The sequence below is a fragment of the Scatophagus argus genome, chromosome 8 (genome assembly GCF_020382885.2).
Source record: "Scatophagus argus isolate fScaArg1 chromosome 8, fScaArg1.pri, whole genome shotgun sequence".
In the NCBI taxonomy this organism is placed as follows: Eukaryota; Metazoa; Chordata; class Actinopteri; family Scatophagidae; genus Scatophagus; species Scatophagus argus.
The window spans coordinates 379,709-403,671 of NC_058500.1; the positions used below are offsets into that span (position 1 = coordinate 379,709).

Consider the following 23,963-nt stretch of genomic DNA (forward strand, 5'->3'; position numbering starts at 1 on the left):
TTAAGGAGCAGAATGTACATTAACTCAAGAATTCAAGATATTTATGTACTTTATTTAAAAGGGTACCTTTTAAAATATGACCAAAATTCAAAGGTGGGTCCAAATTTATGGTGGGCAGTTGTTGCAGTTATGTTTGGCTGTAGCTTTAGCTGCTGTTAGCACAGTTAGCTGTGGAGCTAATGGTCCTTTAGCTGACTGGACTGAGGGTGTACATATTGAAAACAGGTGTGAGAATGTTTCCTTTCTGGACATTTCTTGAGTTTGTTTTGTTTCCTTGTGAAACTCAGTGAACTCGCCGCTCATATTCATCCTCCCGCTGAAACTTTGGGGGCCTCTACAGGTACAAAGTGGTATTGCAGACAGCACGGATCGCGGCTAGCTGGTTAGCATGCTAACTGGAGTAGAAACATCTCTCTGACAGAACATTAGCTCTGTTGTTTCTTCAGTCTTCAGTTATTTCACTTTTTAAAAATGTTTTAAACTAAAACTGTGACTGCATCTTACAAACTGAAACTGAAACTGAAACCTCATCACGTGATGCCCTCTTAGAAACAAAACCATCTGAGGAGTTCTGAGGGAAACATCTCAAACGGCTTCCTGCTGTGACGCTGTGGGGAGATCTGCCTCTGCTGTGGTCCTGGTCCTGGTTCTGGTTCTGGTTCTGGCTCAGGCTCAGTGTGTGCTGATGACCTGACACCGTCTGACTGTGACAAGTCATTCACATCGTGATGACTTTCTGCCCACAGGCTCTTATCGATAAGATTATTGATCACTGAGCATTTCAGCTGTGAGACAGAAACAGACTTCTTACTTTTGTTCCTCTCCTCGTACATCTCCGCTGCTGTTCGCCCTCAGCTGCAAAGAATCATCTTCAATCGATCCGCACTTTGATCAGTTTCGGGTTACTTTGCTCCTCGTCGGCTTCTTTGTCTTCTGACTGACGAACTTCTCCGCGTTTCGGCCGCGGTCACCGACGCGTTCGGCACAGTGAAGCCACTTGTGTTCCTCTGCAGCCGACGATCAACTCATCGATTCATTGATTTACATCCATCGGAAGGAAAGAAGTGAGAAGAAGTCAAATAAATCGGGAAACATCGGAAGAGACAAATTCTGCTTCTTTTTTCCAGCTTGGCTTCACTAATCTGAATCCCTCTCTTCGTTCATCTGTCATCCCTCCCTCTTTCTGTCTTTCTCTCTTTCTCTCTTTGGGGATTAAACAGAGAAAAAGCTCAGTGTGTTAAAGGGGAGGTCAGCTGGAGAATTAAAGGCGCAGAGAGAATCTGACTGATGGAGGTTTTAGTCATAAAAAATCCAAATCAGAAACAGAACAAAATGAGAATGACGAGTCAGGTTTATCTTTTCTGCAGGAAGAATTAAAAACTATTCAGTGCACAAAGAATGGATAATAAAACTTAATCTTTGTGCTCTCTTATTTTCTCTATAATACAGTTAGACTAAGAAAAGAAAAGCAGCCAGTCACCTGCACCTACTCACCTGTGGACCAATCACCTCCCACTGCGTGTGCTCACATGTCAGCATCACTTCCTGCAGTCAGCTACTCTCATTGGCTCCATCTCACCATTTTTAAAAGTGCACAAAAGAAGAAAAACAAAATCTGAATCTACGCGTTTCCACTAACTGGTTACTCAGCTAATAAACCCGACTGCAATGTGCAGTTCACCACATGGTGGCAGCAGAGGTGCTGATGAGCTGATGCATGGCTATCATAAGAAAGAAAAGAAAGAAAGAAAGTGACATATCTTGTCATTGGAGGGAACTCACTCCAATGAAATTTGTTCTCTGCATTTAACCCACCCAAGTGACGTGCACACACACACAGCAAACCCGGGGCAGTGGGCGACCGCGTGCAGCGCCCGGGGAGCAGTGGGGGTTAGGTACCTTGCTCAAGGGTACCTCAGCCATGGACACCGGGACGGGGAATCGAACCAGCGATCCACCGGTTACGGGTCCGACACCCTAACCGCTGATCCACGACTGCTACTATCATAAACAGTAGCAGAAGAAGAAGACACAGAACCAGCTGTTTGTTGGCAATAAACCTGAAAGAAGAAGAAGAAGAGAAAAACCAGCCGTCATCTGCTGTGCGAATTAATCTGGAAACTACTACTTCTTCTTCTACTGCTACTACTGCTACTACTGCTGGGGACTACTCTTTCATCATCACCATCCTCATCTTCCTCACTTTTATTATCATCATCATCCTCATCAAAGTCATCATCACCATGAGTCTTTCTGTGAACTTGAGGACATTTGTCCTGTTCCCAGATCAGTTCCCGGACAGCCGGTTGTCTTCGTCTTCGTTTGTTTGAACTTCTGTCCCCACGTCACCATCATCTGCCTCCGAGTCTTCCTTTAAGGCAACATCAAACCGGCGTGCAGCAGACTGAAGTCATCACATCAAGCCCAGGACTTCCTGTCCAGAGCTCAGCTGTGATGGTTTCCTCAGTCCGTCGAGACTCTGAGGTTTGTTCTGACTCGTGTTCACAGGCCCAAAGATCTGACCTGAGAACAGCTCACATTAAAGCTCTGAGAGTCTGATGATGAAACATCGACCTTCACGAGTCAGAGGTCACACACACACGCACACACACACTCTCTCAGGTGTGTGTGTTACTGTCTAATCTTCTGGCTGATGAAATCTTGATATTCAATTTCAGCACAAAGTCAAGAAGGGAGCACTGAACTGTTTCACCTTGAGAGGAGCTCAAAACCTCCACACGAAGTCCACACCTCAGTACAGACAACATCCTGACTGTGGACCCGGTCCAGACTGTGGACCTGGTCCTGACTGTGGACCTGGTCCTGACTGTGGACCGGGTTGTGACTGTGGACTGAGTCCTGACTGTGGACCGGGTTGTGTCTGTGGTCCGGGTTGTGACTGTGGACTGAGTCCTGACTGTGGACCCAGGCCTGACCGTGGGCCGCGTCCTGACGGCCGACCCAGGCCTGACTGTGGACCGGGTCCTGACTGTGGACCGGGTCCTGACTCTCTCCTTTTTGTCTTGTTCTGCTTTGGCCCTCCACCTGCTCCTCTGCTCCATGTATCTTCACACCTCCTCGTGTCCTCCTCCTGCTTCTCTCCTCCTTATCACCTCCTTCTCTCTCCTCTTTCTTTTCCTGTTTTTTCTGTTTTCCAGTTTCTCTTCCTCCATCCTTTCCTCCTCTTCCTCACCCTCCTCCTTTCTTTCTCCACACTTTCATTTTTCTCCTCCTCCTCCTCCTCCTCCAGTTTCTCCACATCACTGACTCCTTTGTTGTTACCTCCTTTTCTTCATCCCTCTATGGCCCCCTCCACCTCCTTCCTGTCCCTCCTCCTCCTCCTTCTGTCTTTCTCTACATCCCCACCTCCTCTTGTCTTACTCCCCTGCACCTCCTCTGATTCTCTAGCTCTCTCGCCTCCCTCTGTCTTGTCTACACCTTCCTTTCTCCTGTCCTTCACCCCACCACCAGTTTTTAACTGCCTCTCACCTCCTCCTCCTCCTCCTCCTCCTCCTCCCCCTTTGGTGACAGATAGATGGATAAAAGCTTTGTGTGTCTCCATCAGATCAGAGATGCAGGAGGGTGTGTGTGTGTGTGTGTGTGTGTGTGTGTGTGTGTGTGTGTGTGTGTCACTAAGCCTCCATATTAAACCCTTCATAATCCTGCAGAGAGGATTTATTTCTTTCTCTCTCTGCTGTTTGTTGTTTCTGTCAAAATAAAACACAAAATAAGAGTCGACTGTGTTGATTTTAATTTCCTCCTCCTGTCCAGCTTCTGACTCTGACAAACTCTGGAGTTTATTTCAAGTATCCTGAACACTTTAACAGCAGTGTCTTATATTGATCATTGATCAGATTTTATTCTGCCTGTTCCACATTAACATTACGTTTGTCTCATAAACTGATCAGAATTGAACAAACCGTTTGTTCTCCTCACTGACTGGACTGTGCTGTCTGTGCTGTCTGTGCTGTTCTTTCTCTCTCAGTCTGAATACTGTCTGCCTTCTGTCCGTCAATCCAGCGGTCTGATGTCATGTGTCAGGCGGTAAGCGGCGCTCTGCTGCCCTCTGCTGGATAAGCAGAGTGTTACAGTCAGAGAGGCAGGGAGGAGGCAAAAGAGGAAATGAGGATGAACAGAAACAGGAGGGGAGATCTGAGGAAGATGAGGAGACGCTATGTATAGCAAACCCATTTCTTTTGTTTTGTATTTGCTGTTTTTTGTTTTGTGCGTGTAATGTATGTATGTATGTAAAAATAATAATTATATGTTACGCCCGTTATTGAGTTAACGGTTGTTTTGTAAATAGAGAGATTTTATTTTGAAAATCACTACTTCGCACTGACTCCTTGTGTGGCGTTGCCGGGGAGACCAAAAAGCTGTTGGGATAGGAAGGAATTAACGAAAAAAGTAAGTTACAGGAGAAAAATTTTTAAGACAGCAAAACAGAAACGACACAACATCTGAGTTGATTATTGCAACCCCCCGAGGAGGCACAAGGTTGGCGTGTGTTGATTTTTAATTATTTCTGAATTAACTGATTATTTGTTATACATGTATATACACTTTATATGTAAACTCTTTGATTGAAACTGTGATTGTTAACTGTTTATTGTGGACAGAGGTGGAAACGGAGGTGTGATCGTTTTGTTTTTTGTTTGTTTGTCAGTTCTCACGTTGATTCATAGAGCTGGTTTATGGATCGGCAATAAACCTTAAAACCATCAGTCGAGTCTCTCACCATCTTTCGGAGGGTATGCTACACTATGAATGGAAGAAATATGAAGAAGGAAGGAAATGACTTTGATCTGATTTAGAATTATCTGTCTGACATTTACTGAGTCTGATTATCAATATAAAATAATCAACTGATAAATCATAATGTACAATGACAAACTACAGTAAAGTATTCTTCAAAAATATACAAAATTCTGCCTCAGATGTATTTTATGTTTGTTTTTTTTAATGGATGCTAATTGTGCAGGACTGCAGGACTTTTACTTTTACAGAGTATTTTTACACTGTGGAAACCTAAAGGTGCAACATGGTTCCACCACGTCCATATCTGCCAACAGATCTGTCACATCTGTCACATCTGGAGCCAGTCTGTGCAGTGGGCATTGATAGGCGGAGCCACGGAGCCAATCAGGAGCAGCGCTCAGCTGTCAGTCATATTTCAGCTCCTTTTCATAGCATCAAGGATTCAAGGATTCAAGGTGTTTAAATGTCATTTCACACATGTAGAAACATGAGGTGGAACGACATTAGTTTCCCTGGTCCCGGTATAAGCCCAATAACCTGCAAATACTAATGCTATAAATATAAAAACAACACTATATAAATATAAAAACAACCAGAATAACAAGGTATAACCAGAGGGACCAGAAAATAAATAACTAATGAAAACCAAACTGATCAGAAAAATTAACACTTGAACAAACTACCTACAATGACAGAAACCATCTTTGGGAAAAATGATCTGACGTGCACTGTGAGTTTTTAGTTTGGCTCATGGCCCATCTGCTAACATGGAGGAAGAGGGGCTTATGAGCTGTACTGCAGCCAACCGCCAGGGGGCGTCCAGATGTTTGGGCTTCACTTTTGATCATCCATCCATTTTCTATACCGCTTATCCGTCAGGGTCGCGGGGGAGCTGGAGCCTATCCCAGCTGACTACGGGCGAGAGGCGGGGTTCACCCTGGACTGGTCGCCAGTCAATCGCAGGGCCAACACACAAAGACAGACAACCACACACTCTCACACTCACACCTACGGGGCAATGTAGAGCAGCCAATTAACCTAATGTGCATGTTTTTGGTATTGTGGGAGGAAGCCGGAGAACCCGGAGAAAACCCACGCAGGCACAGGGAGAACATGCAAACTCCACATACAAGGGCCCAGACCGGGATTCGAACCTGGAACCCTCTTGCTATGAGGCGACAGTGCTAACCACTGCACCACCGTGCCGCCCCACTTTTGATCAGCTCCAGCTTTGTTTCTGTCTCATCATCTGAATGTCAGGGTCTTCATCTACAGACGAGCGGGACTCGGACTTCAGTCAGGAGCTGCAGACGTTTTCAGTCTTCACATCCTCAATGAGCTCAGCTAATGAAGAACAAAGGAAGCAAGGGGACCAAGTGCTGGACCCTCACGTGAGGAGGAGGTCGGTGGTCTTCATCACAGACAGAGGAGGAGGAGGAGGAAAATCAGGCTGAGACTCCATCAGAAGCAGCCGTGATCGACTGAAAACCTGAAGCTCCTCAGTTCGCTGATTTAGTTCTTCATTTCCTCATAAATCAGTTTGCAATTTCAGTCCAGTGATCAGTTACCAGTCAGATGTGAGTCAGATATGCTGCGTATGTGTATACATATACATACGTATACGTATGTATATACGTATGCTGTGTGTGTGTCGTCGTCGCGTGTTGCCTTGGTGTTATTATGGCTAAAGTCAGGCTAACGTTTAAATTCAAACAGGTAATAAAGGCTGTCTGAGCCTTCGAGATGAAACGCTGCTGAAGTGTGTGGCACCTGTCACGAACATCAGTGCAACTCAAGACAACAGCTCACCTGTCAGCACCTCAGACCAATCAGCTAACAGCCACTCTGGGCCACACATCCCATAATACAAAGAGGACTGTGGGGGGTGGACTTCTGACTGCAGTGGTCCTGTCTACACTCCTGTCTCTCTCTCCCTCTGTCACACACACACACACACACACACACACACACACACACACACACACACACACACACACACGCTGATGTCAGCCTATTACCCTGAATACCCTCATCATCACACTGACTCCTCCCTCTGAAGGTGGAGCTCCCTCTCTTCCTTCCCTTAACCCCCCCCCCCCCACACACACACACACACACACGCATACACACACACACACGCATACACACACACACACTTCCTTTATCATCACCCTCTCTTTGCTGCCTCTGACAGAGAGAGGGACGATGGTAGAGAGACATTAACTCGTCATTGCTCTCCCCGTGTAGTAAAGCTGCACCACACGCACACACACACACACACACACACACACACACACAGGTGAACACGTACACGCGTGTGTACGTGTGTATGAGCTTCCATTTCTACCTGCAGTGAACATCACGCACAAACGTGCGTGCATGCGCCTCATACCGCGCATGCTCGCGCACGCAGCAGCAGCAGCAGCGCCGAGGGACCGATCAACGCACTGAGAGTCCGGAGAGGACTGGACCGGGAGCGGACTGAACCGGGAGCGGAGAGACGGCGACGCGGAGGACTATGAAGGTAACGGACGGCCGGTGTGTTCTTCCCGTGTGTGCTGCACGAGGCGCTGAGGCGCGTGCTCGGCCCTTCCGGTTTGTCCGAGTGTTTTTCTGCTGCAAGTACAAACGGCGCCGTCAGCACATTCACAGCCGAGACGTGCAGCCTGCTGGCCGTCACATCCTCCACCAGCACCGTGTGTGTGTGTGTGTGTGTGTGTGAACGAGCAGCTGCTCCGGGATCAGTGTGAGTGTTTATCGTGGACAGCAGCTGGATGTGCGTTGTAGGAGCTGCTCTTTGTCTGCTGTGGCCTCAGGATGAATGGCAGCAGGGGGAGGTTCACACCTGATGGGAGGAGGTGCTGGGTCCACACAGGAGGTGCTGGGTCCACACAGGAGGTGCTGGAGCTACCTGGTGGGGAGGAGGTGCTGGGTCCACACAGGAGGTGCTGGAGCTACCTGGTGGGGAGGAGGTGCTGAGTGAATGAGCACTGGGTGCAGCTGTTCTGGTTGTGTTGTGGCGTCTGACAGTCCTGAGAGGAGGTGCTGCATTAAGGAGTCACTGAGGTGGAGGAGGAGGAGGAGGTGAGTTATCAGGGGGAGGGACTGAGTGACGGACAGGAGGAGATGGAGGTGTAGAAGTTGGTCTGTTGTTAATGAGGAGGAGGAGCTCATCATCAGCTGTCGTAGTAAAGAGGAAGAGGAGGGAGCAACACTACTAATACTACTTCACTACATAGTACTGACATACTATGCTACTTGTACTCCAGTACATTTCAGAAAGGAATCATGTACTTTGTACTACATGTGGCTGACAGGTTTAGTTTACACACTGTGATGCAGTACTGTGTAGCAGTACTCTGTTAACCAGCAGTGTACCTGCTGAACACTGAAGTACTCTGACGGGACTGAAGGTAGCAACATAACACTGAACTTTCTGTATAAGGAGTACTTTTACTTGTAGTACATGTGCTGGCAGTACCTTTATTCTTTTACTGGCATGATATTTTGAATACAGGACAGGAGTACTTTAAGGTATTTGAGCAGTTTGACTGTGAAGCTCCTGAGGTGCTTCACTCTATTGTCCTGTCTGATCTCAGTCATATGACTGAGTCACATGACGACGACGACGACGATGATGATGATAGTATTCAGACATTAAGTCATGTGTGATGTGTCAGACCTCCATTTCCCATGATGCAGTGCACCTTCTGTACGGTGGCCTTTTGAGACATATCAGACTGCACTTCCTGTCGCAGGTCATAAAGGATTTGTTTCAGGTCCTCAGGATTTTCTGTGTGCTCAGCTGCTCAGGTCCAACATGGAGCTGTTCTGCTGAGAGCTCCCCCTGGTGGCTGGCTGCAGTACAGTTCATAAGCCCCTCCATGTTAGCAGATGGGACATGAGCCAAACTAAAAATTTTCCCAAAAGTTTGGCTTTTGAAAAGGGGCTGAAATGTCACAATTGGCAGCTGAGTGCTGCTTCAAACAAAAACTCAACAGGAAGTACAAATGCCGATCGGATTTCTAATGATGCTGTTTGATGAAGGGTAGGTGAAGTGATTTTGTCCTGGTGAGAAGGTCGAGATGGAATTAGCTGCAGTCATTTGTCTGGTTAACAGCATCACTTCCTGCAGATGTTTCACATTAAAAGTCGTCCAGGCTCTCTGAGCAGCTGGAGGGCTGCAGTGATGAGATTCTTTTTTACTTTTCATTCTCATCTTTCATGCAAACTACTTTCTTTTGTTTCGGGCTGTTGGCCAGACAAATCTGAACACTGTGTCTTTCCTCTCTGCTGATGATGTCATCATAAAGTGTGTGGTGATGATGTCATCAGAGGCAGCTCGTTGTGTGTCTGCAGACTGATTCAGAGCGACAGCTGCTGTCAGAGACACTCAGTGTTACCAGGAAGGAAACAACAACACAGAGGTGCTGCTCCTCCTCCTCCTCCTTCTCCTCTTCCTCCTCTTCCTCCCCCTCCTTCTCCTCCTCCTCCTCCTCCTCATCATCATCATCAGCAGCAGGATGTCTCCAGACTCACATGTTCCTCTGCTGTCAGGGTGCACTGACCTCTGACACTTTTCAGTTTGGATGTTTTAGCTGCTGTTTATTGATTACTGATTCATCTGCAGATTTTGATCACAAAGAAATGTATAGTCCACATGTCTGAAAATACTAAACTAAGCTAGGCTAAGCTAAGCTATGTTAAGCAGCTGCTGTGGGTTCATGTTCACTGTGCAGACATGAAAGTGGAACCAACATGGTGACTCTCAGAGAAGACAATTTCAGGTTAATCAGTTGAAACGCTTGGATTTAATCCTGTTTTGGTTTTAGATGAAGATATGTGGATATACTTCAGTAAAATAGAATCAGAAAAATGAACTGAGAGTATTTGGAGTACAGGAGTACAAGCAGGAGTTTCCTGTTGGAGCTCATTTTGACTGCAGCTGATGATTCATCTGCTGATTATTTTCTCCATGAATCCACTGATTGTTTGCTTTGTCAAACTGGTGAAACTGGTGAGAAATGTGGTCCCACTGAGCCAGAGGCCAAAGTGACTCCTTCACAGAGTTTGTTCAGTCCAACCAACAGTCCAAAGCTCAACATGATCACAAACACATTCAGAGGATTCAAACCATTCAGAGGAAAAGCAGCAAAGCTTCACACCTCAGGATGAAGGGAATATTTGGTTTAGTTGAAGTCAAGTCAAGTCAAGTCAACTTTATTTGTATAGCCCATTTTTACAAGCAGTTTGTCTCAAAGGGCTTAACATAACATCAGCAACATCCTCTGCCCTTCGACCCTCACATCGACTAAGGAAAAACTCCCAGAAAAACCTTTAACAGGAAAAATGGAAGAAACCTCAGGGTGAGCAACAGAGGAGGGATCCCTCACCCAGGACGGGCAGACGTGCAATGGATGTTGTACAGGCAGGAAAGCAATTAACAACATGAGAAATGACATTACTAAAAAGATAAGCAAAACAAAATCTCAACTGTTTAGTTTCACTTTTGCTACCACCTCAATATGATTTTAACATTTCACAAGTTATAAGAAAATTATAGTAATGAAAATTATAATGAACTGCTGTAACATTCATGTATTCTTTTTTTATGTGATGTTGAGAATCACTATCCTATCAGTTCGATTTCGGCCCGTAGGGAGAACCACCCCGCCCATAGTCGGTACACAGAGGAATGACAGGCAGATGTCAACAATACACATTGGGTTGGTCATAGAGCCGGCTACAGTTCAACTTGAAGATCTGGATGGAGAGATACCTGCAGAAAGATACAGAGAGAGAGAGAGAGAAAGGGAGGGAGAGACACAAGACTACGAGGAGCACTGGACACACAGTTAGTGACATAAAATAATGAACTGCATGTTAATCTGACGAGGGGAGAGGATAGAAGAGGAGAAGGAGGAGGGGAAACTGCTTGGTGGATCATGTTTGTGTCCCCCGGCAGCATAGGCCTATAGCAGCTTAGCTATGATAGAGATTTAAAGATTAACAGTTAGTCAGACCTATTCTACCTGTGGCTATATATCATGAGGTGAGTGAAACTATGCCTACCAGCCCTACACACTTTATTTGGTGCTAACTATATGCTTTACTAAACAGAAAGGTTTTAAGTTTAGTCTTAAAAGTGGAGGTGGTGTCTGCCTGTCGAACCCAGATTGGCAACTGGTTCCACAGCAGGGGTGCCTGATAGCTAAAGGCTCGTCCTCCCGTTCTACTTTTATAAATTCTGGGAACTGTAAGTAAACCTGCACTCTGTGATCTGAGTGATCTATTGGGAGTATATGGGACTATTAGATCCTGCAGGTATGATGGGGCTAGTCCATTTAGGGCCTTATATGTAAGTAGGAGAATTTTAAAGTCTATTCTGAATTTTACCGGAAGCCAGTGAAGAGAAGCTAAGATGAGGGAGATATGATCCCTTTTACTGATTCCTGTTAAAACTCTGGCTGCTGCATTTTGGATCAGCTGCAGGTTATTAATAGAATAATTTGGACATCCTGACAATAGTGAGTTGCAGTAGTCCAGCCTAGAAGTAACAAAAGCATGAACAAGTTTTTCAGCATCACTCTGAGAGAGGACGCTCCTAATCTTAGCGATATTACGGAGGTGAAAGAAGGCGGTCTTAGAGGTCTGTTTAATGTGATGAATAAATGACACGTCTTGATCAAAGATAACGCCGAGGTTCCTTGCAGTCGTACTGGAGGCCAAAGTAATGCTGTCCAGAGAGAGAATATTATCAGCTATTCTATTTCTAAGGTGTTTGGGGCCTAGAATAATGATCTCAGTTTTGTCTGAGTTTAATAATAAAAAATTGGAGGTCATCCAGTCCTTTATGTCCTTAAGACATGCCTGGAGTCTGGCTAACGGCTCTGTTTCTTCAGGCTTTAAGGATAAGTACAGCTGAGTGTCATCAGCATAACAATGAAAGTTTATGTCATGTTTCTGAATAATATTTCCTAGAGGGAGCATGTATAAGGTGAACAGGATCGGCCCAAGCACTGAACCTTGTGGAACACCGAGGCTAACCCTTATATATGAAGAGGAAACATTATTAACTTGAGCAAAGTAAAATCTATCTGTTAAATATGATTTGAACCAGCATAGCGCAGTCCCTGTGATCCTAGTCTCATGTTCTAATCTGTGTAATAAAATGCTGTGATCTACAGTGTCGAAAGCAGCACTGAGATCTAGCAAAACAAGTATGGAGACAAGCCCCCGGTCTGATGCCATGAGGAGGTCATTTGTGACTTTAACCAGTGCTGTTTCTGTGCTGTGATGGGCTCTGAAACCGGACTGAAACATCTCAAAGAGACTGTACCTGTGTAGGTGATCAATCAACTGATTTGCAACCACTCTTTCGAGTATTTTAGATAAGAACGGGAGGTTGGATATCGGCCTATAGTTTGCTAAGATGTCTGGGTCAAGTGAAGGTTTTTTAAGTAAAGGTCTAATAACAGCGGTTTTAAACGCCTGTGGTACATAACCTGTTGTTAAGGATAAGTTTATCTGATCTAAGAGGGAAACGCCAATCAAGGGAAAGACGTCCTTGAGGAGCTTAGTTGGGATGGGGTCTAAGAGACATGTAGTTGGGTTAGATTTGTTAATGCTGGAGGTCAGCTCGGGGAGGTCTATGGGCAGGAACCTGTCCAGGGACCTGTCCAGGGATGGAGTAGGATTAAAAGAGATTACTGGAGATGGCACTATATTGGCTATTCTGGGAAGATCTTTATTGATTTTTTCTCTAATGTTATTGATTTTATTGGTGAAGAAACTCATGAAGTCTTCACTGCTAAGAGCTGCAGGAATACAAGGTTCAACAGAGCTGTGACTCTTGGTCAGCCTGGCTACAGTGTTAAAGAGAAAACGTGGGTTGTTCTTGTTTTTCTCTATTAATGTTGAATAATAGGCAGTTCTGGCTTCACGAAGGGCCTTTTTGTATGTCAATAGACTATCTTTCCAGGCTCTCTGGGATTCAGCTGATTTGGTGGAGTACCACTTCCTCTCCATCCGTCTTGATGTTTGTTTAAGTTTTCGTAAATTTGAATTATACCAAGGAGCTAGCCTCCTATGATTTCTAACCTTCTTTCTCAGTGGGGCAACCATATCTAAAACTGTGTGCAACGTGGCTGCAGTGTTGTTGACAAAGGAATCAATTACTGCAGGAGTAACATTTAAATCAGTACGGTCTGTTGTACTGGTACATGGTGCTGAGGGGAGCTGTGATGGGATTGCATCCCTAAATCTGTCTACACTATCTTCAGAGAGGCATCTGGTGTAGTAGACCTTTTTGTTGTGTGCTGTAAAGTCTTCTAGAGTTAGTTCAAAAACTACAAGTGAATGGTCTGAAAGGAGAGGGTTTTGAGGGGCAACTGACAGGTTCTTAGTTTCTAGGCCATAGGTGAGAACCAGATCGAGTGTGTGATTGTGGCAGTGTGTTGGTTCATTCACTGTCTGAAGGAAACCTATTGAATCTAAGAGTGAACTAAAGGCTGTCTTAAGACTGTCAGAGTCAACATCCATATGAATGTTGAAGTCACCTGCTATAATGACTTTATCTGTGCTGAGCACTAAACTAGATAAGAAGTCAGAAAATTCAGACAGGAACTCTGAGTAAGCAGCAGCAGGTGGGCGATACACAACAACTAATAAAACTGGCTTTTCTGACTTCCAGTTTTGGTGAGACAGACTGAGAGTGAGACTCTCAAATGAGCTATAGATAGATTTTGGTTTGGGGTTAATCTGAAGGCTGGAGTGGTAGATTGCTGCCACTCCTCCTCCTCGGCCTGTGCCTCGAGGAACATGATAGTTAATATAACCAGATGGAGTTGATTCATTTAAACTAACATATTCTTCATCCCGTAACCAAGTCTCAGTGAGGCAGAATATATCAGACTGATGATCAATAATTAGATCACTGACTAGGAGGGATTTAGAGTGGAGGGATCGTATATTTAACAATCCACATCTGACTGTCCTATTTTTTGGCTCTAAATATTTGCTAGTTTGTATTTTTATGAGGTTATTATGATTAACACTTCTTAAATTTTGTGCTGGTTGGACTATGGGAGGACGAGGCACTGACACTATTTCTATGGGATTATTAATCTTAGTATTACTGTGTGCATTTATATTTTTATTTATTCTAATTTTAGCGGAGGGCGGCAGTCCTACAGAAGCAGCAGAGAAGTGTGTAAGACAGCGACTCTGCTTCCTGGCCTCGACCCTGGGTTGTCAGGGTGTTGGTTGTCTAATAAACTTGGCCATATTGGTAGAAATAAGAGCCGCACCACCCCAAGTGGGATGAACGCCGTCTCTGCTAATGAGGCCAGGTTTTCCCCAAAAAGTCTCCCAGTTATCTATAAAGGCCACGTTGTTTTCTGGACACCACCGTGACAGCCAGCGACGGAGCGATGACATGCGGCTAAACATATCATCACTGGTCAGATTCGGGAGGGGACCAGAGAATACTACGGAGTCCGACATGGTTTTTGCCAAATTACACACCGACTCAATATTGACTTTGGTGACCTCCGACTGGCGTAGCCGAGTGTCATTAGCGCCGACGTGAATTATAATCTTACCAAATTTACTCTTATCTCTCGCCAGCAGCTTTAAATTGCCCTCTATGTCGCCCGCTCTGGCCCCCGGGATGCATTTGACTATGGTCGCTGGTGTCGGCTTCACATATCGCAAAACAGAATCGCCAATAACCAGGGTCGGTTTCTCAGCGAAGTTGAAGTAGAAAGTAGCACAAAAAGAACCTCAAATTTGTAGTGAAGTAACAGTACTTGAGTCAGATGATGAGATGATGTGAACGATCAGCGCTTGGTGATTAAACGTCTGTCTGCTCTGAGTCTCATCACTCGTTAGGTTCAGGCAGCTCTGAGCGGCTGTTATGTAGAGGATCTTTGATGCATGAGACTACAGTTCCCAGAGGAGCTTGTGAGTCGGTGTGTTGGTGAGGCGGCTCTGTGTGATGCTGACTGAGGAAGAGGAAGGAAACGCTTCAGCCTCGATGACATCAGGCTGCGAACGCAGGGCTCTTGTTCTTGTGTAGGTGTACTGTCGCTTTGCTAAAACAAGCACTCAAGTAGAAGTAAAAGTAGTCATTAAATAAATGCTGAGAGCACAACAGTGACTTGAGGAGTGAGTAATTAAAATTGTCTGTTTGTGCTCGACGTCAGCACAGAGTGGCGACTTGTTCTGTGTTTGATCTGACTTATTAGCCTGAACACAAGTGACCCACGCACCTGTTAGCTCAAGCAGGACAGCAGAGCACCAGCTGACCTGGGATCAGCTGACTGCATCAGATAATAAGAGTCATGAATTTATCCAAATGTAACTGAGTTGAAGTTTTTCTCCCCGGTCTATAAAGTTACTCAAGTAGATGTGACTGTCATTGCTGACACACCTGCAGTCCCTAGTCACTGTTGCTAGGCTGTGATTAGACAATCAGAGGTCAGCTGTATGCCAGGTGTATGTCAGCTGTATGCCAGGTGTATGCCAGCTGTATGTCAGCTGTATGCCAGCTATATGCCGGCTATATGTCAGCTGTATGTCGGCTGTATGTCAAATGTATGCCAGCTGTATGTCAGCTGTATGCCAGCTGTATGTCAGCTGTATGTCAGCTGTATGCCAGCTATATGACAGCTGTATGTCGGCTGTATGTCAAATGTATGTCGGCTATATGTCAGCTATATGACAGCTGTATGTCAGCTGTATGTCAGCTGTATGTCGGCTGTATGTCAAATGTGTGCCAGCTGTATGTCAGATGTATGCCAACTGTATGTCAACTGTATGCCAACTGTATGTCGGCTATATGTCAGCTATATGTCAGCTGTATGTCAGCTGTACAGGTCAGCTATATGTCAGCTATATGTCAGCTGTATGTCAGCTGTATGCCAGCTATATGACAGCTGTATGTCGGCTGTATGTCAAATGTATGCCAGCTGTATGTCAGCTGTATGCCAACTGTATGTCGGCTATATGTCAGCTATATGTCAGCTGTATGTCAGCTGTATGTCAAATGTATGCCAGCTGTATGTCAGATGTATGCCAGCTGTATGTCAGCTGTATGCCAGCTATATGCCAGCTATATGTCAGCTGTATGTCAAATGTATGTCAAATGTATGTCAGCTGTATGTCAGCTGTATGTCAAATGTATGCCAGCTGTATGTCAGATGTATGCCAGCTGTATGTCAGCTGTATGCCAGCTATATGCCAGCTATATGTCAGCTGTATGTCGGCTGTATGTCAAATGTATGTCGGCTGTATGTCAAATGTGTGCCAGCTGTATGTCAGATGTATGCCAACTGTATGTCAGCTGTATGCCAACTGTATGTCGGCTATATGTCAGCTATATGTCAGCTGTATGTCAGCTGTACAGGTCAGCTATATGTCAGCTGTATGTCAGCTGTATGTCAGCTATATGTCAGCTGTATGTCAGCTGTATGTCAGCTATATGTCAGATGTATGTCAGATGTATGCCGGCTGTATGTCGTCTATATGTTGGCTGCATGCCAGCTGTATGCCAACTGTACAGGTCAGGTGGTGAGCGAAGACCAATCAGCACATTGTAACCTCCTCAGCTTTCTGCTGCTTGCAGTCGAATTCAGATGTGAGTTCAGATGTGATTCAGTGTCAGAGCTGGTTTAATGTGTAGAGTCTGAGGATCTACAGCCTCATTAGAGACACTGGAAATGTCAGACCAAGTCAGACCACACACACAGGATGAAAAATAGGATAGAAACAGTGAGGGGGAATGAGGCCACACATGCAGTGTGTAGCTGACCTCACATCGTCCTGCAGCCACTGAGAGCTGCAGTGCTTCAAACTGTAACTGCTGTCCTGTAAAGTCTGTCTGCAGCGTGTGTGTGAGACAGTCAGAACTCATCCTCTACCTGCACCATCAGGTAGAAACACTGTGTTATGGTCACCAGGTGTGTCTCTAACTCTGTGAGTCATGGGGGGCTGAAGCTGCCCTCTTGGATGCCTCTGCGGTAGATAAAAGCCCGTCCACGTGCTTCTAAACGGTTAAACAGTTGAGAACCTCTTGTGTGTTTTAATTCCACTAGAGGCTTTAAATCAGACCCTTCACAATAAAACACTGGACAGATTAAACCTGCGCTTATTAATCCTTTCTCAAATAATCCAGGCAGTTAGCATGGGTGTGATTTCCTGCCCCAACAGGAACTTAACTAACCAGCTTGTTAAAATGTCAGACTGAAGGTCCACTGCATGGACATGTAACGTTTCTGTCAGTTTATTGTCATGTAAGTTTTCACGTGCGAGTAGTTTGTATTGTGTTTCAGTAAGAGAGAAGGAAATCAATCAAGTCATAAATACAGAGAACCTCAACGTATTGCACGCTGACTGAAGAGCACAAACCACACTGAGCTGCTTCTACTGTCAGTCTGAGGTGTGACTTTCACAATAAAAGCCCCGTTAAGGAGATGTCACAGCCATTCACAGCACTGCAGTCTTGACCGACAGGCGCATGAGCCAGTCACAGTCGGCTGAAGAGGTTTCTGCACATCCGGTCAGAGCGCCACCCACCTGTTACGTCAACAAATACACACCGAAGGTCACACGGGTTTTTGATTGACACATACGCACACACACACATTCCTTTAAACAGTGCACATAAAGAGTGCCATGAAGTCCACTCCTTAAACACACTCCAACTTACATCACACTTTGTACTCTGACCAGTCTTATCAGAGAGGGAGTGAAGGGTGAGAGACACAACGAGAAAAAGAGGAGAGCGAGAAGCCAGCAGAAACACTGAGAGAGTGTGGATATGGCAGCTGAGCACACACCGACCGTTCACCTGTAGAGGTACTGCGCGCACACACACACACACACACACACACACACACACACTGTGCGCACAGGACTGAATGCTGAAGTCTTTTATTTTGGTGTGATTGAAGCGACAGACAGGAAGTGAGAGTGAGAGGGGTATGGAGAGCGAGTGTGTGTTAATGTTGTGTTAGCAGCAGCACACTGTGACGAGTCCGTTCACCTCGTCATCACCTAACGGGGATGCTTGTCTCCTGACACCTAATCATCTGTTTACTCACTCGTTAGCGAGGACGTATCTCATCTTTCTGCCAACCTTCTTTGTCTCCTTGTTACCTAACGAGGAAACTTCTGCTGAGGCTGCTTGAGTCTTTTCCTCATTGCTTCCTTCCCACTGTTTCCTTCCTAGGGAGGAAGCTTCCTCTTCTCTAATGACTGTGTGAGGAAGCTCCTCACCATCTAAATCAGCAGCTTCTGTTCCTCCTGACCTCCTGCTTGCTTCCTTACTACAGAACTCAGGAGGAAGAGAAGCTCTTCCTCCTTGCTTCCTGTTTAGAGGGCTTCTTTACCTCCTCTTTTAGGAAGCTGTCTTTCCTCCTCACTATCTAACCAGTGAGCTTCTTTGTCACCACCTCCTTCTCTTCCTCCTTTTAAAACTCCTGGATTCAAAATGAAATATTTTTTGCTCCTTCGTTGCCACAGAACTGGGATTACTCTCCACCTCCCTCAATACCTTTCCAAGGATGTATGATTGCTTCCCCGCTTCCTAACGAGGAAGCCTCGTTGTGCCGGCACTTCCTGGAAACCCTTCTTCTTCATGTTTTTCTTTCATTGGTTCACTTTACAGGTTACAGTCTCAGATTGTTTGAAACGCTGCTCTGGGATGTGGTTGTTTGTTTCTTCACTGACTCCCACCTTCACATATGCTCATCCATATTTAATACACAACGTTTAGCAGTGTGTGTGTGCGTGTGTGTGTGTGTGTGTGTGTGTGAGACTCCCTGCTGTCTGCCACCATCTGCTGTTCTCTGTGACTGAAGCAGAGAGTCAATGAGATCCCAAACACTCGGAGAACACAGGAAGCTGTTCTCTGCATCTCTCTGCTGTTTAAACATTTCATTGCACTTTTACTGTTGCTAGGAGACCAATTAAACCACACAAAAACACGTCTGTGACGTCTGATTCAGAAGGGTCGATTTACAGCTCTGCACTCAGTTGAGAAGAAAAGGATGCTTCCTTGCTAGCCTGAAGCTAACTGCTTGGTTCCTGTTTAGGTCGTGAGGAAGCTTCCTAGTGAGGAGGCAAAGAGAAAAGGATGCTTCCTTGGCAAGAAGGTAAAGAAGCCTCTTTGTGAGGAATCAGGAAGTTCAAAAATGAGGAGACAAACTAACTTGCTGGTTAGGCAATGAGGAAGTCAAGAATCATCCAGTTAGGTGGCCCATTGTGCCTGCCTGTTACTCCTTTCAGCTTTTATCCACAGGTGTGAACAGATACCAGCCGTTTACAGGTGTGAACAGATACCCGCTGTTTACAGGTGTGAACAGATACCCGCCGTTTACAGGTGTGAACAGATACCCGCCGTTTACAGGTGTGAATAGATGTGAACAGATACCAGCCGTTTACAGGTGTGAACAGATACCAGTCGTTTACAAGTGTGTGCAGGTGTGAATGTTGCTGGTACAATACTACAAGTTTGCTGCAACCATGGAGAACATCATTAAATGTAGATACAGCTGAACATTAAAGCTGTGTTGTGTAAACAGCAGGTGAAAACCACGTGTAACTGAGCATGCTCAGTAACTCTGCTTCTTCCTGTCTGCAGCTCGGCCGCCATGTCTAAGGCGACAGTGAAGAAGCTGCACTGGCGCTCCAAGGTAACGATGAACATTGTCTTCTCTGAGGGTGACTAAGACCTGGAGAACTCTGTGTCTCAGTCTCCTCAGCTCCGTGTGTTTTTCTCTCTCAGGTCCAGGAGAGCTTCGTCCCGCTGGGCGGGGCCTCTGGAGAGCTGGGTCTGGCCATTGGGGGCGGAGCCGACTACGGCGAGTTCCCATTCGTCACAGCAGCCCACGGAGGTGGAGCCACTGTGGGTGACATCATCTTAGAGATCGGAGGGACACCCGTGTTAGGGATGACCCTCGGTGATGTCAGAGGAGTCCTCAACTCCTGTCCTCATCCAATCAGAATCAAGACTGTCTCACCAGGTCAGTGGACACCATGAAACTTTGAACCGTGTAAAACGTTTATGTCGTTTGTTTTATGTATTTTGTTTTCTCACTCATGTTTTGTGGTGTTGCTGTAATTTGTGGCATTGGGTGCCCACCTCAGAGGGAATTTTATCAAGCTGAAATGATGAAATGGAAATTAAACAGCTTCTATTTTCACAACTGCTGAGGTTTTCTGGGTCCAGTTTGTTCCCTGTCAGGTATTTGATGTGTGTGGTCATCTTCATGTTTCAGACTTACTGTCTGATAAAACGGGTTGTGAATAAGTCGTGTTGGGTTCTGTGAACTTCGGGAGGACATTCCTAACATTTTGTTGATTAAATTTTTAATTGGAGAAAATCTTCAGGTTAATTGATGATGAAAATAATCAATAGTTGCAGCTCCAGAAACACCAAATCCTGCGTCTCCCACAATGCAACTGCATAGCGTCCTTCCTCAGAAGCACATCCGTCAAACCAGCTTGTATAATGATGACTGCATGTGAGACATCTGCAGTCTGATGACATCACTCTGACATCATGTCCTGTGTGTGTGTGCGTGTGTGTGCGTCAGGTTCGTCCCTCTGTAAGGATCTCAGGTTGTACCTCAGCAAGTGTTTCACTCCGGGCTCCATGGACAGTCAGCTGCAGCAGCTCATCAGAGAGAACCTGTACCTGCGAGCTGTACCCTGTAAGGCACACCTGCACACACACCTGCACACACACACACACAGATGGTTGGACCTAACTCCAGAATTTAAACAAAGTTTTGGAGTGTTGATGAACTATTACTCTATTAATGATTACAGGAAGTGCACTAAACGTGGTGGTGTTATATAAACAGTGTGTGTGTGTGTGTGTGTGTCTTGTATACTAGGTTACTAGGTTACACACTGTGTGTGGAAAAGTTTAGAGAAAGCTGAGTTTGGTTATCTGCAGAGCAAATATATTGACGTTTACACGCGCACACACACACTCACATACACTCACACACACACACTGACACTCACATGCACACACACACACACACTCACACACACTCACACACTCACATGCACTCACACACACACTGACACACTCTCACACACACACACACACTCACACATGCACTCACACACACACTGACACACTCTCACACACACACACACACTCACACTCACACTCACACACACACACACACACTCACACATACACTCACACACTCTCACACACACACACACACACACACTCACACTCACACTCACACACACACACACACACACTCACACATACACTCACACACACACACACATACACTCACACACACACACTGACACACACACACTCACACACACACACACTCACACACACTGACACACACACTCACACACACTGACACACACACACACTCACACACTCACACACACACTCACACACACACACACTGACACACACACACACACACACTCACACACACTGACACACACACACTCACACACACACACACACAGAGCAGTGTGGAATGTTTTGGTCTCAACACAAACTGACAGAGTGAGACCTCGCAGACTGCAGCATGTGACAGGACTCCAGCTCTGTCCCTTTGTGATGACATCACAGTGTTGGCCCGCAGGTACGACCCGGCAGCCTCGGGACGGCGAGATTTCAGGTGTCGACTACAACTTCGTGTCTATCGAGGAGTTTTTCTCTCTGGAGGAGTCTGGAGCTCTGCTGGAGAGCGGAAAGTTCAAAGGTAGGAGAAACAAGCTCACCCAGAGCCAAGTCGAAGTGTGGACTGTTAGCACATTCAGGTCTGTTGGTGAGATGACAGCTTTTTGACAGGCTGGAAGACTTTTTTCTGTGTGGAGTCAATGGTTCCACAAAGCTGCAAAGATCCTCCATCAAAAAATAAACAACAAACCAGAAACACCAAAGCTTTGTGTGAAGAAGACTGGCAGAATTTAGAGTCCTGCTGTGTCCAGGACTTTCATTTAGCTCAGCATCAGAGAGTAGCAGGACTTGGTTTGTCCCTCTGTCTCACGAGTATATTTAGTCATATGTTGTTTTGCACTTCTTTATTTAAATGTTTAGCTTATTTAAATGTCTGGTTTTATATTCTTTTTATATTCTATCTTCTATTTAGCTTATATTTCTATTTTATTCAACTTTTACCTCGTACTCTTATATTATATATATTTATAGTCTACTCACTGCTCCCGGGACCTGAGTCCTTATTTCGTACCACCGAATGTGAGCTGGTATGACAATAAAGGATTCAAGGATTCCTTGAATCCTTTAATCCTCGAATCTTTATCAAAGCTTTTAATGTGAAACACTGGCAGGAAGATGTTGTGATTTGCACGGTTCCCTTAAGGTTCTTCAGATGTAGCTGTTGCCATCTTGTGGCACTTTTACGCTACTGCAAAATATAGTTTGGCTGAGACATTAACACACATGCATCTGCAGTGACTGAGGACAGAAGAATTGAAAATGTACGTTATGTTTGTCTCGGCCTGTGTCTGTCTGTCCGTCCTGAATCAAAACCAAACTCTGTGAAATCCAAGCGCTTCGTTCAGATCGCGTCGTCCAGCAGCTTCAGCTTACCTCATCAGGTGACGCAAATCATTTTCCAGAGGGAAAAGGAAAAGTTTTCACACCCCGAGGCAGGAAGGCAAGTTTCTCACAGTGTCTGAGAGGAAAAGAGGACTTCCTGTCGTTAATCCTGCCTCACTCTGTCCTACATCCCTCCTTCACCCCCTCTGCAGAATTAATCTGTTGGGATTAATGAGATGAAAATAGAAAATGAGTCCACACATAAAAAATCTCTCAGTTCACACTAAACTTAAAATGAGTTCCAAACAAACCTGACTGATTTATTAATTTTTTATTTGTCTCCATTTGTCGTTTTAATTTCTTTTGTTTTTGTGTTTCTGTTTTCTGTTCACCAAAACTCTCACATGATCAACAAAAGGAAAAGTGACCACAATAACAGACTCTACTACTCCTGTTTTGGCCAATCATAGGGAACTACTATGGGACGCCCCGCCCAGTCCACATTGGCCCAGAGAGTCCACCAATCACATACCAGGAACACCGAAACCTCCTGCGCAACTTCAGGACGAGAAGCAAATCTCTGAGCAACCTGGAAAAAGCTGTGGAGGAAGGAGACAACAGTGAGGAGGACAGTGGACTGTCAGGTGCACACACACACATGCTCACACACACACACTCACTCACATACACACTCACACACACACACAGTCACACACACACACTCACACACACACTCATTCACACACACAGTCACACACACACACTCACACACACACTCACTCACACACACACTCACACTCACACACAGACACACACACACACACACACACTCACACACACACACTCATTCACACACACAGTCACACACACACAATCACACACACACACTCTCACACACACTCACACACACCAGAGATATTTAGTGACTGGTAGACTAACAAACTGACAAGCACACACACTCTCTGTGTCAGCGGGTTCAGCCGGAGCCCCGCCCACCATCCTGCCTCTCAGCCAATCGTGGGATTCTGCGGTGGGCAGTCGGGAAGTAACAGAGAATGGAGGAGGAGCAGGAGGAGGAAGAGGAGTCGGGAGAGGAGGAGGAGGAGCAGGAGGTCCGCTGCCTGAGAACTGGGAGCTGGCGTTCAGTGATTCAGGAGAGCCGTACTACATTGAGTGAGTGATGACAATCAGTGATGCTGATTGACTGATTGATTGATGGATTGATTGAAGCAGTTTGGCCTCAGCTGCGTCGGGCTGTTGATTCTGACTGTCAGCTGTGACCTCACAGCCTAAGACTTACGAAGACAACGCGTGTGAAGGGACTCTTGTTGTTCTTTCAGTCATAACTCAAAGACAACCAGCTGGCTGGATCCTCGGACTCAGAACAAAGAGACGACTTCCTGTACAGAGCGTGAGTCTGTCCAACTGATTGACTGATGAGTTGTGATTCTGTTTTCATTAGTTCCAACATTTCATCAGCATTTTATTTTATTTATTTTGTGGTTACTGAAACATCTGCACTAAGGATCAGGGAAACGTCCTGTTTGTGTACATGAACTGTCCTGCTCAGGGTGTCTTTTTCCTCGTCTGTTTACTCAAGTACAATTCTGCAGTATTTTTACTGTACTTGATTTTTTTTAAATGCTCCTTA

General features: G+C 45.5%; 2 protein-coding genes across 7 annotated transcripts in view; one reads left to right on the forward strand and one right to left on the reverse strand.

The window, feature by feature from the left end:
• The window catches only part of cacna1fb (calcium channel, voltage-dependent, L type, alpha 1F subunit), a 40,452-nt gene extending 39,230 nt beyond the window's left edge, over positions 1-1,222 (reverse strand). The window contains exon 1 of the mRNA XM_046396640.1: positions 812-1,222. Within this exon, the coding sequence (XP_046252596.1) occupies positions 812-833 (22 nt within the window). The 5' untranslated portion in view covers positions 834-1,222. The remainder of the gene's footprint in view (positions 1-811) is intronic.
• Positions 1,223-7,039: 5,817 nt separating this feature from the next.
• The window catches only part of magixa (MAGI family member, X-linked a), a 35,650-nt gene continuing 18,726 nt past the window's right edge, over positions 7,040-23,963 (forward strand). The window contains exons 1-10 of one of the 6 annotated variants that reach the window (XM_046396598.1): positions 7,040-7,282; positions 17,491-17,616; positions 18,855-18,914; positions 19,403-19,454; positions 19,547-19,784; positions 20,358-20,474; positions 21,393-21,512; positions 22,783-22,956; positions 23,284-23,485; positions 23,653-23,723. In XM_046396598.1, coding sequence (XP_046252554.1) covers positions 19,413-19,454; positions 19,547-19,784; positions 20,358-20,474; positions 21,393-21,512; positions 22,783-22,956; positions 23,284-23,485; positions 23,653-23,723 — 964 coding nt within the window. In that variant the 5' untranslated portion in view covers positions 7,040-7,282; positions 17,491-17,616; positions 18,855-18,914; positions 19,403-19,412. Of the gene's footprint in view, positions 7,283-17,139; positions 17,617-18,854; positions 18,915-19,402; positions 19,455-19,546; positions 19,785-20,357; positions 20,475-21,392; positions 21,513-22,782; positions 22,957-23,283; positions 23,486-23,652; positions 23,724-23,963 lie in introns of those variants that run through there. The other 5 variants (XM_046396599.1, XM_046396604.1, XM_046396603.1 and 2 more) reach the window with 5 other exon arrangements.